The sequence below is a fragment of the Catharus ustulatus genome, chromosome 21, assembly GCF_009819885.2.
Source record: "Catharus ustulatus isolate bCatUst1 chromosome 21, bCatUst1.pri.v2, whole genome shotgun sequence".
Classification (NCBI taxonomy): Eukaryota; Metazoa; Chordata; class Aves; order Passeriformes; family Turdidae; genus Catharus; species Catharus ustulatus.
Genome location: NC_046241.1, coordinates 5742357 through 5761624, shown reverse-complemented (window position 1 = coordinate 5761624; position 19268 = coordinate 5742357). Strand labels below are relative to the sequence as shown.

At 43.8% G+C, this 19268-nt stretch overlaps 1 protein-coding gene across 3 annotated transcripts in view; it reads right to left on the bottom strand.

Moving 5' to 3' along the window:
* Positions 1-357: 357 nt before the first annotated feature.
* The window catches only part of LRRC8A (leucine rich repeat containing 8 VRAC subunit A), a 20682-nt gene continuing 1771 nt past the window's right edge, over positions 358-19268 (bottom strand). For all 3 annotated transcript variants that reach the window (XM_033077314.1, XM_033077313.1, XM_033077312.1), the window contains exons 3-4: positions 8543-10706; positions 358-5783 (exon numbers count right to left, since the gene is read on the bottom strand). In XM_033077314.1, coding sequence (XP_032933205.1) covers positions 5508-5783; positions 8543-10699 — 2433 coding nt within the window. In that variant the 5' untranslated portion in view covers positions 10700-10706 and the 3' untranslated portion in view covers positions 358-5507. The remainder of the gene's footprint in view (positions 5784-8542; positions 10707-19268) is intronic.

Here is a 19268-nt window from a genome sequence, read left to right as displayed (position 1 = left end):
AAACAGTCTGCCAACATTTCCAGTTAAGGAGCCCATGGGGAAGGCAGGTACTGAAATCATTTTACCAGTCTGAAGACAATTCCTTTGGCAACAGCCTTAAATTCAGCAACAGAAACTGTTTCAAACACTTATTGAAGTGACAGTGAAATCAGTTACACAGCCCCAGCTTGTCACAGAGCAGCACCCCTTTCTCTGTACATCTACTCCATTCATAAAGGATTGTCATATTCCATAAAGATTAATGAGTAGAAGAACTCTATAATCCTGCACAATAGCTGGAATTATTAACATCTGTCTTTTGAAGAGTGACTGAATGCCTTCGTACACAGGAAACACCAAAGAAAGCAGACACAGAAAGAAAATGTAAATTAAAACTTTTATTCTGGTGAAGTGCCCAGTTGTACAAGTCTTTCAGAGCAAACAAGAGCAGCCTTGGGTGCTCAAGGGGAAGGTGCTGTTGCTCAGCTGCCCAAACAATCCCATGTACAAAGTGAATGTCACGACTCTGAAATGTTACACCGAGTTGCAGGTCCCAGATGCCAAACCACAGCCCTGCCTGTGCATTTACACAATGGGAGTGAACCGTGTTTAAGCCATGAGTAGTGACTTATTGAAATGGACACATTTGTCAGCTGTAACCATGACTCAGGCTCTGTAGCCCCCTTCTCATTAAGTCTCCTCCAGAAAAACTCTTCCATTGTCCAGTAAAATTCCTTTAAAGGAAATGGAGGAAGAGATGGAAAATTCCAGGAATCCTAAATTAACCCTTTGTGTGAACTCACACAAAGTTGACCTTTGCCAGTGGGGTCCAGCAATTCAAGTGCTGCTACTTTTGAACTGGATTTTGGATATGAGATTTCTGGAGGATTTCATACTCCCAAAGCAGATTAATATTAACCCACTGCCACAGCTGGAGGGAGAAGGGTCTGAATCAAACTTTAATAATCCTGCCCCATTCCAGTTGTGCTTTGTACACTGTTAGAATGAGGTAGGAGAGAAAACTCAGTTTTGGCACATGCTTGATAAAAGTACATTATCCACTGTGGTGAAACAGGGGGGTTAAAATAGAGGAAAAATTTAAAAAGTGGAGTTTAAAGCAATAGTTTTACTTGTCAGCACAAGTCACTTGTCAGCCTTACCTTAGGTGACTTTTAGAGCAGGTGACTCTTACAGTATGACAATATTGTCTGGCAGTGAGAAGTCACCCCAGAAGTTAGGAAATCTCTCCATGGTTGAAAGAAAAAGAATCCAAGGGATGAGCTGGCTTCAGCAGACACTGCTACAAATACACTCCAGGGAGGAAGTGCCTCTGGGGAGATGTTGCATTAACAGACCTCTACAGAAGGCACAGCTATTGATGAGGGGGAAAAAAAGTTACTCCTATCCTGAAGGAGGACTGAAAAAAAAGTTTAAAAATCCAAAGAACTCAAACCATTCGAGTTCCACTCTAAAGGGGGAAAAGAGGTAAGGAAAGGAAACAGTGTCACAGCCTAGGAATCAATACAATTTGAAACTTTTTTCCAGACAACTCATCCTCTGTAAAGGATGTGTTATTGTTCTCAGAATTCCTAGAATCAATTGTTAAAGAGGGGGGGAAAAAAAGAAGAGGACTTCATGTGGTTCAGCAACAGAAAGCCACTTAATACTATTTATGGTAATGAACACCAAGAACTTTAATTAAAATGGAGTGAGCTAAATGGAGTGTATAAATGGTAATATGAAAAAATAAAAAATGAGGTAGGATATTAAAAAGAAGTGACAATTAATATGAAAGAACAGCACATTATGAAAGATACCTGTAACAGCAATTTAACCACTCAGACTGACAGTAAATTACTTCCAGCTGCTGAATTAACTGGGGATCAAATAATAAAATCAGAAAGAAATCTGAAACACAGAACAACTTCAGCTAACATTTCAGTGCATAGTGTCAGAGTACAGCACAATTTTACACATTTAATTGGTATTCCTTGCCTTTCAGCTGGTTCAAAATAATTGCAACTTATCACTTTTTGGGGTATTTAGCAGGAAAGGTAAAGTGCATGTCACTAACCTTCAATCCTAACAAGGGATGAGCGTCCTTGTGATCTCCAACAACTTGTTCAGCTCAGAAGTGCTATTAAGGAAACAGGTGGGTTTAATTCAAGTTGCTGTATGGTTTAGCAGCTAATAAATCTGGTTTGCTACTGTTTTGAAAAGCTTGTCAGGAGAACAAGACACTGACCAGGGCAGTGACTGTCTGCTTAAACTGAATGCTTTTTGTGAATGCATAGATCTGAGTCAGAAATAAACCCCCTAAGCTCCAATCTGCTGACATTCAAAGGAAAACACAGAATATTCATGAGTTGAATACTTGCAACAAGGATGGATTGTTGATGTAAGGACATCCCCCACAGACTGAGCAATCCAGAAAAGTCTGGGACGTGGCTCACTCTGCTGTGGGTTGAGTTTTGCAGCAGTCCTCAAACATGTTCAGGACTCATGGTCTCAAGCCTATCCTTGGAAGTTCTAAAGCTTTTTCCATCTCATCATACAAGACTGACACTCTAGAATCAAAAGGGAGACCAAGCAGCACATATCAGAAATAAGTAAAACATATGGCTGGCTTTCAGAGTGACAATGTATTTGTGGTTCCAGTACAAAACCTTCCCAGACTGCTCATCCCCACTTTGCTACACTGGGAGCTCCCAAGCCCCAGCAGCCATAACCCAGAGTTAAGCTTGGACTATTGCAAAAGCAGCACAAAGCTGGTGTGTTTTCATGCATGATCAATACCAGCCTTACAATTGCTTTGCACACCTCAGGCCCAGGGCAGTCTCTACTCAGCAAGCAGCAGGAGCACAGCACTGTGACTTGGGCAGGAGATGGAGGCAGTCCCTCCCTTCTGGCAGAACAGCCTCTTGTTCACCATCCTGCTGGGATACAGAGCTGTTCAGGAGCTTGCAAGCTTCTAGAAGCACTGCAGCACACTTCCAGGAGCTGCTTACAGAAACTAACCCAGCTGTGCAAAGTTTAGGTTGTATAACTAAGACCACACCTGGAAACAAGAGTCAAAGCACTCATCTCCAATCTAGATACTGGAGATCAAGCGATTTCCTGGAGAAATCTCACTGTTCCTTTGAGCCAGGTGAAACTCTAAGGGGGTGCTTTGCCCTTTCAGCCCTGCCTGGTCTAAAATACATGTGTAATAAAACCCAGTGGCCTTGAATAGCAGAGTCCACGTCTCCATTCAGAGGTCATTACTCTCCAGTGCTATCTTTTAGCATAGACTAAGGAAAAAAGTTTCCTTCACCATGCAAACAGCCCCCACATCCACCACAGGGAACTGACTGGAAAACAGCATTTCTGTAGCTAAGCCAAAAGCCATGCCTGCTTTACTCAAGAAGCAAAGCCCACCTAGCAATTTCTGTTCTGTGATACAAAATGCTTGGGCAAATACAAAGACAATCCAATCAGCACCAGTCCTTCCCCATCTTTTCAGCTGTGGCCCCAGCTTTAACACAATTTTAAGACACTAACCCTATTAGAAGCCAGAAAAGCTTTTACAGTACCTTGCCTCCCAGATGGAGATTTAATTATATTATCCCCAGGACTGTTTAGACGTTTCATAATGAATGGACTAAGGGAAGCAAGACTTACATTTTTCTTAAAAGCAGTTTTATAAACAGATCTCCTGATTGTAATATAGCTTTATTTAAGCATCTGAACATCAATAAATCCAGAGTCCAGTCAACATTGTTCATGGTTTCAGTATATTTAGTATATATATATTTCATATCTTACATCTGATGGAGAGCCACACTGTGCCTTATTGCCCCAACATCCACGGGATCACCACAAGCCAGGTGATGAGCCAGGGCACTTGCTGGCAGCTTGTCAGGAATCCCTCTGGAGCTGGATGGAGCTTCCCCCTTTGTACACACGGGAGGCCTCCAAACTTCTCATGGCCCAGCTTGCAGCACTGCACCTTGGAGCTGACCTGTTGGTCTGATGAAGAATGTTACAACCTCCTCCTCCTTCTGATGGAAAAATGAAGACCTTTGTGTCCTGGAGGCATCTTAACCACCTCACCTTAAGGACATGAAAATCAGTAACTGTTACACATCATCTACCTCTGCCAGCCCAGAAGGTTGAGGGTTTTTTGTCAAATACCACTAAACAGGTCAAACTTGTTTCAGTAAAGGCTGCTCTGTTCCAGGAAGCCAGAAGAGCTCAGTCCACAGAGGATTCTCATTCTCCTCCTTAACACTGAGGGAATGAAAAGGGAAGGAAGAAACAGGAGGACAAGGTTTCTTTTCCAGCACCAGGTTCAATCAGCATTAGCCTCTTATTTAGGTCAAGAGGTGTAACAGGAACTGACAGCAGTTAAAGTGAGGGGAACAACAGAAGAGAACAATCAAGCAGCTCTCTAGACTGCATCCATGAAAAACACTGGCAGAGCATTGAACAACTTACTTTAACAACTTAATTGTGGGGGAAGGCAGAGTGGGGGACCAGAGGTGCAGAGGAAATCCAAATTTCCTCTCCAACCCCATGAGAGCCCCTGACATACTGGCCAGTTGTACATTTCTACCTGATATGCAACAAAATACCAGCAGTTAAAAAGTAACTTGGAACTAAAAGCCAGAAGCAACTCGATGCTTCTGAGAGAGTAGATTAGACAGTCCAACTGCTTTTTATCCAGATCTCCCACTTGCACTATAACCATCCATTTCAGAACAGGCTAAAGCTCTGGAATTGTGTCAGTTAGTGCCTCCAGGACATCAGCTGGAGAAGGATGCTGTGATCTACTCACCCGCACAAGTGACTTGAAACCATTACAGTAGTGCAATCTTAAAGGAGTAAATAGTTTGGTTCCTTCTCCAGGGGCAAAGGAGAAGGTGGGGAGTGTGCAAAGGGAAAACAAAATTAGTTTAAAAAAAAAATTCTGCCTTCAAGCAGCTGCAAGATATTTATCTCCCAAATCCTAATGCCAGCATCTAGATAAAAATCAGCTGTCTGTGTCCTATCCCACCCCAATCTGGGGCCTCACTGACTGAATCTGAGTCAGAGGGGAGCAGCTGTCACAGAGATGGAGGTTCAGAAGGTTTCCTTGTCTCTTGATCTTTGCTTGCAGGACACTGGACTCCCTCGGTCCCTGACACACATAAGCCCTACTAGGAGCAATACCCACATTCATTTCCTCCTCCATTCAAAGGTCATTTCATCTCATCAGCACCATCCACCTCACTCCAATTCCTGTCCAGAAGAACAGCAACACCTCTAATTCCCCCTGGGCCCTGCTCAGAGGCCAATTAATCTGTCTTGATCTTCATCCTGATCCCAAGCCTCCCCCATCCTGCATCTGAGGCAAGAGCTGACTCATTCAGAGTCATGTTTGTCAAGGACTCCTTGGCCAGTTTGATAGTGATTGGAGTGGAGAAAGGGGAGCATCTGGGTGAAAGGGGACTGAAATGGCCTTTTGCTTCCTTCTAGTTGATCAGAGGCTTTTCCCTTTTCTCGGGGGTTCAAGCTTGCTCTTTGTCTGCCCTCCAGAGGCGCTCTTTGACTTCCAAGGGCAGGGTGTTGAACAGGTCCTCCTCCACCACGAGCCCGCTGCGTTTCAGCATGGGGCACTCCCCCAGCTCCACAGGCAAGCACTCCAGGCGGTTCCCTCGCAGCTCGATCTGTGACAGATTGGTCAGCTCTCCCACCCGCGAGGGCAGCGACTGCAGCACATTGTTTCCCAGGTTCAAGGTTCTCAGCTTCCTGCACTGGAATAGCTCTGGCGGGAGACTCTCAATCTGAAAAAGAGAAACCAATCATAGGCAAAGTCACCAGCAGACATGGACATGCCTTCACAAGTGACCAACACGCCAATTTGAAGCTCCAGGGTTTACAGAGTCATTGTTCTCAATCATCCACTTCTCCCTTGAGTGAATTCCTGCTTTCTGAGCTTCCTGCTTTGGGTGCTTGCAGCACTTTCATTGTATGAATTCCTCCTTCAGACACTGCACTATTTACAAGAGACCACCAGTGATGGTGGCTAAAGCAGATATTGTCTCCAAGGCCAGGATTAGAGGACCATAAACCTGCTCCCAGCTGGCCTATACTGGCACATGCTGTCATCTGTATCAGCTTCTTTCCATCTCAAATCCTTTATTCTGTCACTGGATCTTAGTTCCTTTCCTTTAAGAAACCATTCTACAATTGTCATTACACTGAACAAAGACTGGATTTAATCCAAACTTCTGCTTGGGTTGTAAGGTGAGCAGAAGCTACATGGGTCCAACCTCCTGGCTCTGAGAACTGGGAATCTTCTTCCACATTTCTGTAGGGCTGTGAAACATTGCAAAGACTTTCTCCAAGTCACAGGGGCTTTTTACAGTGCCAAAATACAACAGCAAAGCCACCAGCTGTTAGCTTTCCCAGCACCACCTTCAGGATGAATCACTAATTTAATAAGGCTTATTTCTAGTAAATCCTTCTAATAGTCCAGTCCTTCCAAAGAATTTCTTTCTATGACTAAGGTTTAGCAAACACTAGGCTAGAAACTAAATGCAGCAACTCAAGAGTCTCCCCTTAATACAAAGTCTCAGCTTGGAAACCATAATTTGCCTTCAAAAGCAAACATGACTTTTCTAAAACTCAAATTATGTATCATATCATTCATGGCAAAATTAGCCTGCAATCCATTGTGAACAAGGCGTCGTCTAAGGAAAAGCTAAGATGAAACCAGACCAGAATTGAGAGACAATTCAATGCAGTCATTGTTACTGGTACTGGAATGTTTTGCAAACAGCAACATATGATCACAGACTCTTGAAAATAATAGAGTTATTTGAGGGACGAGTATTGGTTTAGGAAGGAAGCAATGTGTTATAACAGCCTGCTTTCCAGAACAGGACACTAGTGCCAGCCAACTCCACAAGTCTCTATTTACTAAGACTGCCAGGAGAGGACATTTGAGATAATTCCTGGCCTTGGGAAGTGCCTGTCTGCCAGTCCTTGTGTCTCTTGTTGTCACCATTTACTGGCTGTCATTTACAGGCTGTCAGAGCCCCAGCAATGCTGGCTTGCCCAGGTACCTGGGACAGGTTGGAAGGTCCATGGGGTCCTCACCACCTTATGTTTCTGAACACATCAGAGCAAAGGCTGCTCCAGCCTTCCTGCTGTGTTTTCTTCCCAGAGAGAAATGGGTGGTACCACACTGTGCTGCAGGAAATGGAGCTGCCTCTAGCTCCTTTCATCCAAGAAAGGCTCCACCCCAAAACTGCAGAGGATACACTGCAGATTAACCCTTGGGAAGCTGTGCTAGGAAGGCAAATGATGCAGAATTATCTGAGTTCTGAACAGTAACACACCACAAAGTTTACCAGAGCTTCAGCCACCCACACAAACAGCTGCACAGGTTTCCAGTGCCAGGAAGCCCCAGTGAGCAGCTGTTCAGCTGGAAATGCTGAATGTCTGCCCCTGTTCTGCAGAGGCACAAGCTTTCAGACACTAACCTCAAAACATGGCTGGAGTTTTAGAAACCCTATCTAATACTGAAATATATTAGTAATTAAATACTTGATTTGAGAGCACTCCTGTGAAAAGCCAAACCACACTCAAGCTGTTCTGTGACTCTCACAAGCAATCTGGCAGTGTTCAGCCAGGAACAGATCTTGCCAATAGTAGAAAGGACCTTGATGTATGACAGTGAAAACTAGCACTGCTCCAAGACAAGTCTGCTTGGTCACAGAAAAAACCAGAAGCACCTAATTATGTCTGTCTACAATTTGGATTTATTAGAGGCTCTTTCAACTTTAGGTGAGAATAAACTCAAAGGGAAAAAGTCTCCCAGGAATTTGCTGACAGAATGAATGAAAGCTTCAGCTTTGTCAGACATGGTAAATGAAGTCTCCTTAGTCTTAAAAAAAGGCACAAAAAACTAGACATGGGTATAGTTTTGCTTTAAGCAAATAAACACCCTCCAACACAGGACAAAAAAACAATTTATAGTAATCAGGCAGCAGAGCACACTTGTTCATCCTCTGTAATCTGCCTTGCACTTAGACTGAAACAAAATGCACACATTTACAAGACCAAACTATGGAGTACTCCCTGCAAATGCAAAGTACTCTAAAGAAAGCTGTAAGCCAGACATGCATTCCCTGCATGGCTGCTCCCATAGTGTATGTACATGTCTGAAGCAGACAATCTAAAACTGTGTGCTTAAACCTAAGACTACAGTTTCTCAGATATCCATTTTAAGCCCAAAACTGGTGTCAATCGAGAGGCTACATGCTTCCAACTGCAGAGAAACAACTGACTTGCAGGGTTTCTAAACAGCCTCCAACTGGCACTTGGAAGCACTCACTGTTAAGAGAGGAAATGCAACAGAACAAGGACTCTTGGAAGACAGGCTTGCCCTGGAGCTATCTGTAATGTTTGGCCTTAGATAAACCCCTCAGAGAGATACAAACGCAGTGCCAGACCATTGTAGCATGTTTAATCACACAGATAACAGAAGTGCCAGCACCATTTCCTCGCACAGCAACTCAGCTCTTTGCTCACTTACCCTGTTGGCTGTCACAGCCAGATTCTGCAGGTTTTGAAGAAGCCCAACATCTGGTGGTATGAAAGTTAAGTTGTTGTGGCTGAGATCCAAGTACCGAAGTTTGCGGCAATAGAAGAGCTGGGTGGGGATCTTTTCTATCTTGTTACGGTTCAGGTAAAGGCGCTCTAAGTTGGTCAGGTTGCCTATCTGCATGGGGATGTAGGCAATGTGGTTGTACCACAATTTAAGGCAAGTGAGACGATGTAAGTGCTGGAAGCTGATGATTTCCTCAATGGTCTTGAGGTTGTTGTCCTTCAGGTCTATTTCCTGCAGATTGTGGAGGCTAAAGATGGAGTGAGGAATGCGTTCCAAGTCACACCGGATCAGCTCAAGCTCCGTCAGGTTGACCATCTTCTTAAGGCTGTTGAGGACAATGAGCTTGGTGCCCTCATTGTTGATGGAAAGCTTCTGAAGATGCACACCAACATCTGTCACCACCTGTGGCAGCTTGGTGAGATTACTCTTCATCCTCAACACCTTCAGCCTCTTCAGCTCCCTCAATCCATCTATCACAATGTACCGGTTGTTTTCAGCACTCAAATTCCCTGTCAGGTGAAGCTCCTCTAGTGTCTTCAGGCTATAGATCCAAAGAGGAATCTCCTTAATGTCTGTGAACTTGATGTGGAGAGACTTCAAATTCTCCCTCAAAAAGGCAAGAGCTGGGGCCTCAATTTTGGCAGCTGTGTGGTAAAGCCACAGTTCCTTAAGGCTGGTGAGCTGAGCAATGCTGGGGGGAATAGTGACATCAGGGATAAGCTCCAGCTTCAAGACCTCCAACTCAATGAGGTCAAAGACCGTGTCAGGAATGCCACTCAACATGAAAAGATGCAATTCCAGCTTATCCTGAGAGTTTTTGGTGATCCTCTGGCGCAGTTTCTCCAAAGTCCACTCATTGTTAAGGTTCAGCTGCCGCAGTTTGTTCTCACTCACCTCTGACAGAAAGACAGCAAAGCGCTTGGAGTAGAGGGGGTCATACTGATCAATCAGATGGAGCATAAAAGCAAAGTCATTTTTCACATCAGGAATGTCACTGTAACTGCTCTCCTCCCGGATGGACTCAAAGGAGTATTTCTTGAGCGACCGCCTCAACATCCACCACAGCGTGTACATGCAGATCAAACCGTAGAAAATCACCAGGCTGATGTAGAAAGAAGCCAAGATTTTGAAGAGAGTGGCCAAAGGATGAGCACAGCGGTACATCCTGTAGCCAGTCAAGCTCTCAATGTCCACTTTACAGTCTACATCAAACGTTATGTTGTTGACATAGTACACAGTATAGCAAATGATCAGAATGAACTTGATTACTTTGATTATGGTCTGTCTCATGTACAGGCGATAAACTATGTCTCCCTCTTCCACATGAGTACGGAACTTTTTCACTTTCTCAAAGAGTGCTTTGGCTTGCTCACCTTCCTTTTTGTCTAAGACGCCAGTCTCAGACCTGTCCACGATCCCTTGCTCAATTCGAGACTTTGTTCTTTGCAGCATGGGAACAGTGGCTTCCACATCCTCACTGACTGTGGAGGATTTCTTGTCCATGGAGCCATTCATTTTCCCAAATGCTGGTTTGGTATCACTCTCTTCCACCACTGTCTCAGACAATGCTCTCGTTGTCCATGGAGAGTCAAAACACTTAAGCAAAATAGACACAAAATGCTCCAGCTTGGAGCTGGTCCTTGGGAACTTGAACCAGAAGTTGCTACAAGCCAGAAAGATGAGGGTATGTAGCAGCACTAGGTAAGGAAAATACTTGGCAAACCAGTGAAGACGGTTCTCATAACACACAGCATCCACATAGTTGTACTGGTGCCGGTCCAGATCGTATCGGATCCCTGTAGGCCCCGAGTCAGCAGAGCGAACAAGACTAGTGTTGTAGTAGGTACGCTCCGGGGCTGCTGCTGTCCATCCCCTGACAGAGTCATTGCAAGAGTCTTTGGTAACCCATTTACAGGGCAAACAAATCATTTTGTCCTGGGTGACCTGGAGCGTCCCTCCGAACACTGCGATCATCAGCATGACTATGGAGATGTAGTCGGTGAAGACGTCCCACCACGGCTTCAGGATGCGGTAGGCTGGCTGAGTATCAGCGAAGTAGCGCAGCTCAGTGACTGGAATCATGATTCACCTGGAAGCAAACCAGAAACAGCTTAAAGGGTTTTGTTCTGCTTTTCAAGAGGGCATGAGAAAACACATGTTAAGTGCTGGCATAGCAAAACTGGGATTAGCAGAGATGCAATTTCAAGTAACTGTGAGACAAATGAACGAGGCTGCCTGTGAGTCATTCACTACAGCCCAGGCTGTGAAGTTTGTTCAGCCTTCCCTGACAGAGAAATTGTCACAAAACATCAGAACTGGTACTTATTGTTATAGTCTGTGGGGTAAGACACACTAAAAGAAAGCTCACAGGGAAGACTTAACACCCTTGCCCATACCAGTATTTGGAGATTTATTGTTTTACCTATTTCAGGATTTTATTTCAAGGTTGAAGAAAACTGTCAGCACTGTTAGAAGTGATAAAATCTACACACAGAGCATATTTATCATGGCTTTGTTACTGCTTCTACATTAAATTGTGCATATGGCTGGTTCTCAGATTGAAGGGGCAAGGAAAAAGATCTACATACAACACAGTTATGTTTCCTGTAACCACTTCCCTGATGCAACTCATTATGACATTCATAAAGCAAGCTGGAAAAGAGAATAAACATTGCTCAATATAATGACTTTACCAAGTAAGTAATTCTGGCTTCCTTCCCTTGTGTTAACTCTCCAAGGAAAGATTAGCCACTTGCCTTCTGATAAATTCAGTACTGAAATGCTGCAGCAGCTGGGTTTTTGCCTTACTTCAGAAGCAGAGAAAGCGGGAAACATACTTTGAAGAATTTGCTTCTCTGACCAACCACTCCCACCTACAATTCATCTCAGCTGGGATTTACGTGTCACAAAGGAAATCAAAATGTTCTGCGAAGCACAGGCCTGATGGCAGTGCTTGTTCCAGTCTTGAGACTTGCAGATGAAACTTTAAGCATGCTCTTCAACAAGCCATAGAAAGCCCCAAAGACTGACTGATCCATGGATAACAGAGCTCACAAAATTCCCCCATTTGACAGAAGAACATGGAGTCACTGTAACTCATTCCAATGATGGTGAAAAAGCAGTAATATCACAGCATCCTTCTAGCCAAATACAGGAACAAGACAACTCACACAATTCAAGTAGAAAAGAAAATAAAAAAATTCAATCATGTTACCCCAAGCCATAAGATTTCATTTGTGCAGACAGTCCAACAAGTCCTGGGAGGGCTGAAAGCTCAGTATCACTGGTTGGGACAAAGCCTTTGTGACAAGGGGGGTGCCCACACCACCTGCTTTGCTAGGATTCAAGTTTTTAAATAAAATTAACTTCCATCACTGAACAGCAAAGAAAGCCATTCCTAACATGAACTCAAAAAGCACCACATTCCCTAGAGACACTAAATACAGAACTCTGTTCTTTGGTTTACTGTTTGCAACAATAAATGGTCCAATGACAGCTTTGGCTCAGTGCTGCTTAGGAAGGTTCCAAGAACTACAGGTGGTAAATTGATAGATGAAAACCATTCCTAAAGTAACGTTTCTCCTTCTGCCCATCCAGGTCCAACACCACATTAGTCCATCACAAAACACTGACTGAAGAAATGCCTTTTTTTTTTTTTCTCCCGAGTGGGTTATTTTGAGACATGTTCTAGAAATTCAGAAAAGCAAGGAAATCTATTAATGATCAACCGGTAAAGTCACAAACAAGGGATGAAAACAGTCATCTAGAGCCCTGTCAGAGGAAAAAAATGCCCTGTAGGACTGCAGAGCCCCTGAGAAGTGGCTGACACACCTCTGCAGAAACAACTGCACTAAACAGGGCAGGAGAGCTGTGCATCCATAGGGGAGGGAGCAGACAAAGCTGAGCCTCTTCTGGACAGCACCTGAGCAGCCAGAGGAGTGACAAGGTGTTCAAAGCCTCCCTCCCAGCCCTGTGACCACTGTGCTGCAAGCCCTAGCCAAGGCATTTCAGCTTCCTCCTCAGAATACATCTGCCTCAGGGAGGGGACAGCCCAGGTGCAAGGCAGATTTAGGAAAATCTGTTTGTGCATAGTACAGAAATAATTGCAGGATAAAGAAGGGTACAGAAGCTCTGTGTACACACCAGAACACGTGAAATCAATCCAGCAGTTAAACAGCAATCCATGACTCCTTCTACTCCATATCAAGGGAAAAAAATATGTTTTATCTCTTTCCTCTTGCCTTGATACCACTTCTCAAAGATCCTTCTTGGTTCCTACTTCATCCCTCTTGGTAGAGAAACTTTTAAGAAATATCAGACCCTTCATGGTAGGATTACAAAACTGGGATGATCTCTCTTCAGAAACTAGGATCTCATGACATCTGCAAAATGAATTTTAGTGCTGGGTTTACTAACTTTATTTTGCTCAATCTAGAAAATGCCTAATTCTTTCTCACAAGAAATGAACTTTCTACTCACTTTCATTTGTAGCTCAGGATACGTAGGAAGGAAACCAAAAAGAAATTAGCACAGCTGGCTCCCTAATTCTGCTTACCAGTTGCACCGGGTAGGAAATCCCCCTTTACACCGTGCACTTACAAGACAGCTAAAAAAAAATCTTGAGCATCCCTTGAGAACCTTTCACAGTTCAGTGTCAGCAATTAAAAGGGTGGAGCAGGAAATCTCCTGCCTTCCAGGAACAATGACAGGGGCACTAGAGGAAGAAAGGAACATTGACAGTAAATTCCCACTTCTGACAGCAGTGGAGATTCCATTCAAGTCCCAAGGAGGAACAATAAGACTTGGGGCCACCTTTACAGGAGATGCAATTCGCTAAATCTTATCTAACCTTCTTCCCAGCATCTGCAGTAAAAGGGAAAACTAGCCAGTAAAGACTTGAAAAAGTAGATAAGGAAAGTCACATCCCCCCTCACCCAGACTCCCTGTGCATGCAATCCAATTCTAATTCCTGATGGTTCTACATCAGGAGATGTATCCTGTCATCAAATGTTATCTTCATTTAGTGAACTCCATCTTGTAACATTTTCAGAATATGATTCTTGTTGCCATGTTGTCCAGGCTGGATTAGAAGAGTTTTGCTGCTGAGGTGGATGACAACAGCAGACTAAAAGTCAAATTCTCAGGGGTCATCTCTGTCACTTGATTCTCCCATGTACAGAAGGATTCTTCCCACAAAGACTGGGATTTCCACTACTCTACAGGAAGAAAACATGCAGGTAGCTGGAACACCAACTCTCCCAACATGGCAGTAGAACAGAGGGATTTACATGGAGGGGATTATTCTGGCATAGGACTGGGAGCACTCCTTAGATGAGGAAAGCTGGCCAGAAATAAAGTTACCTCCCTTGTGACCAAGAGCAGACCAAGCTCCCCAGGACCAGCATACTGGAGATTTCAAGCTTCTGCTCTTTTTAAGAGTTGGATTCCAGAATGCTTTGTCAGCAGCAGAATATTTACTGGGAAGAAGCTTTATTTGCCAAATCACTTCTATCACAGAGCCTCACCAAGGGCTGAGCACAGAACACCTGAACTGAGTGACAGATTGCCAGCTCTCTAACAGGAGCAGCTATGGAATAGGAAGTTCAGAGTCAGAGCAGTGTTGGTAAAGAAGGATCCAAGCTCCTTTGTACATACCTCAAATAGCAGAACCTTCCAGTTGGAGTTCAGCAACAGACAATGTATTTGCAGTGTAGTTACCTCTGCCACAGAAAAGTCATCAATACTGAGACTGTGAAAGAGTGTTTCAGTTTAAGGACAAGTTGACTTCACTAAACTTGCCTAAGCTGATAAATCAAAACTTCTGTCTAAACTCCTGTTAACTTATCAGACACATCACAAAGTCAGTTTTCCTAGGGTATCATTAAATAGACTGGCTTTGGGAGGGGCTGAAAAGGGGGAAATCTCACAATTGGCTGTCCCAAAGATGTTTCAAGTTTTGCATTCCACAGATCTCTCCTTGCTACCACACAGTCCTCGAGCAGCTCCTCATTCCCTGTCCCCTCAGAAATAACTTTACATTGGAGGGTTTCAGCTACATCAAGCAACAATACTTTGAGCTTTTCTATATCCAATATAGAACTACCTCAGGACACTTTAGAGCAGCAACATCTGAAATTGTTCAGTAAAAATCTGTATGATAAAGCCTCATTGTCATATAACAGGATCAATCCAAGATAAATATGTTCCTGAAATATTTACACATTCCATGTTTGGCTACTACATACCTCTTCAGGGCCTGCAAATTCACCTGGATCCAGACTTGCATCCCAGCAGGGACCATCCCTGCCTCAGCCTGCTGGGCACAAACCCACAGCCTCCCCACGAATGCTGAACACGCTGATCCAAGTGAAGGAACAGCAGTTCCAGACTTACATAACCAGCCTGCCAAACCTACCCAGCCTTCAGCCAACCATAAGCATCACCAAGTACTAATCCTATGTTTTACCAAACACACCTGGAGGAGAAAGATAATCACTGCTGGAATGACAGGGACATTCTGAACAAACCACACCTACACAGTAAAACCAGTCAGAAACAAAATTAAACCCATCTAGCTCACAGACATCATAAAAGCAGCAAGTACCTTCTTAAAAGCTGACAGAGCTGAGAGCATGAATGCTTCCCACAAACCACAGGTATTAACAGAGTAACTATTATCTGATTTGGACAATTCCTCTATCCCAAACCATTTAATTTCAAGAACTGAAGACTGACCTATTGTCAACAGACACCTAGCTGAACAGTGTTTCAAATTCCTGCCTGCAACTGCGGCCCAGCACATCCAGCTCCAGACAGAGTGAACAGAAACAACATCACTGCTCTGTGGCACTGGCCAGTTTGTCAGTTTGACTCATCATTGCTAAATACTTGATTCAGCCTTCTCTTTCCTCCTCTTCTCTGTTGGCCATTCTGTTACTAACAAAGCTAGTGGCCAAAAAGCATTTAGATGCTCAACCTCAGGACAAACAAGAATGCACAAAACTCCATGATGGGAAGAAAATCCTCACCTTTAGTCACATGCAACTCTCAAAACAGTTCTGGGTAAGTAGACATGGATGAGTTTTATGTTGAATCTTGCAACCCTTTAGTTTCATCTATGCATTTTTAATTACCAGTTGATTTCATTTTAAGATTGTGGACTGCAAAGCACAAGTCAAACCCTGCTGAAAGAATTTCTTACCTCTCAGAAGCCCAGAGAAAGAGGTAATTGTTCAGGTGCTGACAGCATCAGAGGTGGATAAAGGAAATAAAAGCCTTGATGTTTTCAGAATACAGTCTGATCATTAACGAGCTACAACACGTTACAGTAAGTTTTCAACAGAGCAGAGCTTCCCTCCTCAGCAAGCTGCCACCTGAAATCCTAAAGAAGGGCATGACACAGAGCTCTTTGTTCAAAAATCAGGAAATGCAAGAGCTTACTGGGCAGAAATGGGACTGGGAATTTATGTTTCTCCTCCCCCATGTTTATTAGGTCCAGAATTAAGAGGGGAAAAAAAAAAAAAGGGAGGCTGAAAACAGAGCTGCTTTCAGGCACCCCTCAGAAAACCTCCCAAGCTCAAGGACAGCCACGTGATCAACTGGAAAAGCCCAAGACACGAGATGGAACAGCTCAAGTTGTTTTGGCCTGTGCCTAAAACAAAACAGCAATGTAGCCAGATGTCAAAGCCCTAAATAACCATTATCACTGCATCAGGCCCCTTCTGCTTTAAAAAGATAAATCCCTCCTGTGGGACAAAACATCTTCCAAGGAAGAGAAGTGAACGTGATCACTAAATGATCTTTAAAGGTCCTTTCCAACCCAAACCACTCCATGATTCTGTGTCAAGTTAAAAGGGTCATTTACCATTTAGACAAGGAAGGTGGTGGAACAGCAGCTGCCAGAACTTACACTCCTCAGTGGCAGTGAACCCAACGCTGAGAGCAGGGTAAGGTGGTTTTCACAACACTCAGCCCCACCCAAGCCACAAGACACAGCGAGATGGAGTGAATCCACTGCGTCACAATGTCCTTCCTGAAGTTTGTTAAAAAGAAAAATCCACTGACAATAATAGGGATAGTATTTTATCATCTTTACAGCTACCCATTAGTTGACTCTTTCTGTCAGATGCAAGACTGTCAGTCTTAGATCTAGTGGAACAGCTCCTGCTTGCCATCACACAGCCACACGTGTCCTGACACGCACAGGGAAGAACAGCTGCACCACCAGAACAATCCATGCTGGACTTGGCTTGGCCTGCCTCATTTTCTGCCTCCTGACAGTGTTTTGCCCCAGCTGCACAGAACTGAGCACAGCCTGCAGTTACCAGCATCATTGACAGGGATGGTGCTGGTGTTGTAAATTTAAGTCCCATCAGATGACTTGCAACACTGATGTCAACCAGAGCAAAATGGCTGTGTCAGCTTATAAATTATGAATGTACATGGCCACAGGCTTCCTATCCAAAATTAATTTTCTCTTTGCCATAACAAAAATGCTTCAAGGACAGGGCACTGAAGCTGTCTTGGAAAAGTACTACTGGTTTCTTCCAACAGGACACAATGAAGCCTAATACAAGTGTTTGAATTAATTCTGTTAGTAACTACTCAAAACCAGAACAGTTCCATGCACCTCACCAGATGCAGGAGAGGGCTCTTCAGCACTTAACTCCAGCACTGAGAGATGGAAGAACCAGTTGCTCTCAGTTCTTTGTGGGAAAGGTAGACAGAGCAGAGCTTTGGCATAACTAACAACAGATAAGAAATCAACACAAAATTCAAAGTGAGTAAAAGCAAGGATAACTTAATTAATTGTTGACAGACTGTCACAACATGCACAAATCCATGGGTGTTACCACAGCTATTTTCAGGCTCCATGAGATGAGCCAGTCAGAATGAAAGATGACACAGACAAGAGCAATGCAAGGCAATTAAGACATCAACTATCAGCACATTAATATTAGCCCCAGTCTGAGCAAAGAGGAGCAAGTACCTCTTCATATCTTCCCTACAGGGCTTGCCCTCAGCACCACCAGGTAACTTCCAGCTCAGAACATTTTCTGACTGTATTAGTTAATAAAGAACAGACCACCTCACCCTGCATCAAAGCCTGATAAAACCACAACTCTAAAGGAGAAGCTGTTAACCAGTCCAGCACACATCTTTACTGTGCACAGAAGTAGGCTGAAGATACAGACGGCACAGTCAGCAAAGGAGGTTTGTGAATGGCCAAGGTAATTTTATAGCAGATGTTAACAATGTCTGGTACACAAGGTGAGGGCAGCATTGTTACTTCAGCAGGGGGGTCAGGACTGAATAGCTTTTAGTTTCAAAAGCAGTTTCACAGCAGCAGGAAGGGCAGATATAACCCAGCTATAGGACCTGGATGTCTAGTTGCAATACAAGACACATGCTGTTTAAGACATTAGCTGTTTAAGAAAAACGCTGCTTGGAAGCATTCAAGATACACTCTCCAAAGCATGCAGACTGCTGAATGCCTGTACAGTATTAGTGTGCATGTCCTAAACTGAGGCTGGGCTTGAAAACACTTGCAAAAATGCATAAAGGCAGACTCACCACACTGCAGCTGAACACTCTGAATTTTAACCATTAGCAAAACAATAGCTGTGCACACCCCTCCTCACTTTAACGAGCCCCACACAAACATTCTGATAAACTCTTCTCCAGCACCATTCAGCAGAGTGAGATAGTGCCCCTCTATTTTCTGAGATATCAGTTAAGCTCAATTGAACACAAAAAGACTTGCTTCTGAAGTACTCTACTGAACAAAAACCTTCTTTAGTATGTGGAAGAAGTACATGAAGGATTCTAAAAAGCCTGCTGTAATCACACAGCAATAATTTGATACACATGACTTCCACTGATTCTTTAATTTTTTTTTAAATAGCATCAGGGACCCCTAAAGCAAAAACCATCTCCCTGACTGCCTGCAGCAGTTACTACAATGTAACCAGCTTCCAAAAATCACCACTGGAAGGCTTCAGGCACTCACATTTCAAGCATGCAAACATTAGCTTTTAACACATGGCTTCTGGCACACTTTAAGGAAATATTTATGCATGTTGTCTTTGACCTACAAGAATTAAGAGACTTTTCAAATACCACGACAAGGAAAAAAAAAAAAAAAAAGTCAGTGAACTGCCAGAACACCAAACAAGCCTTAGGGGTTTCTTCTATTCTGGAATCAACACACTGCACATCCCTGCTCAGAACACGGTCATGCTGGACAGAATTTCCCATCTTGAAGAGGGACACAATTCTGCAATCCCTTTAATAATTGTCCCAGTGCAGAACCAAGGAAGCTGGGAGATTCCTGCAACTAGTTTCTGCCATTGCCCAACTGCCACCCACACAGGTGACTGGGAAAAGCCGCCTGGAGACGCCTACACAGGAGGACAAACATCACCCCACGGGAAATGGAAGGGCACCCACCAAACCAAAGAGCTCTTTCTATTTCTCAGCTGCATTCCTCTCAGGCAGCAGTCACCAGAACATTTAGTTTTGGTGGGCAGCCTCTATATTTACTGTTAAGTGCAATGAAGTTAGTGTTTACGTGGCCAGGAGTTAGTTTTATGGGTGACTCTGTACCGTTATATTCTACTTCAGACAAGGCTCAGTTCCTTTGTCACCTCCA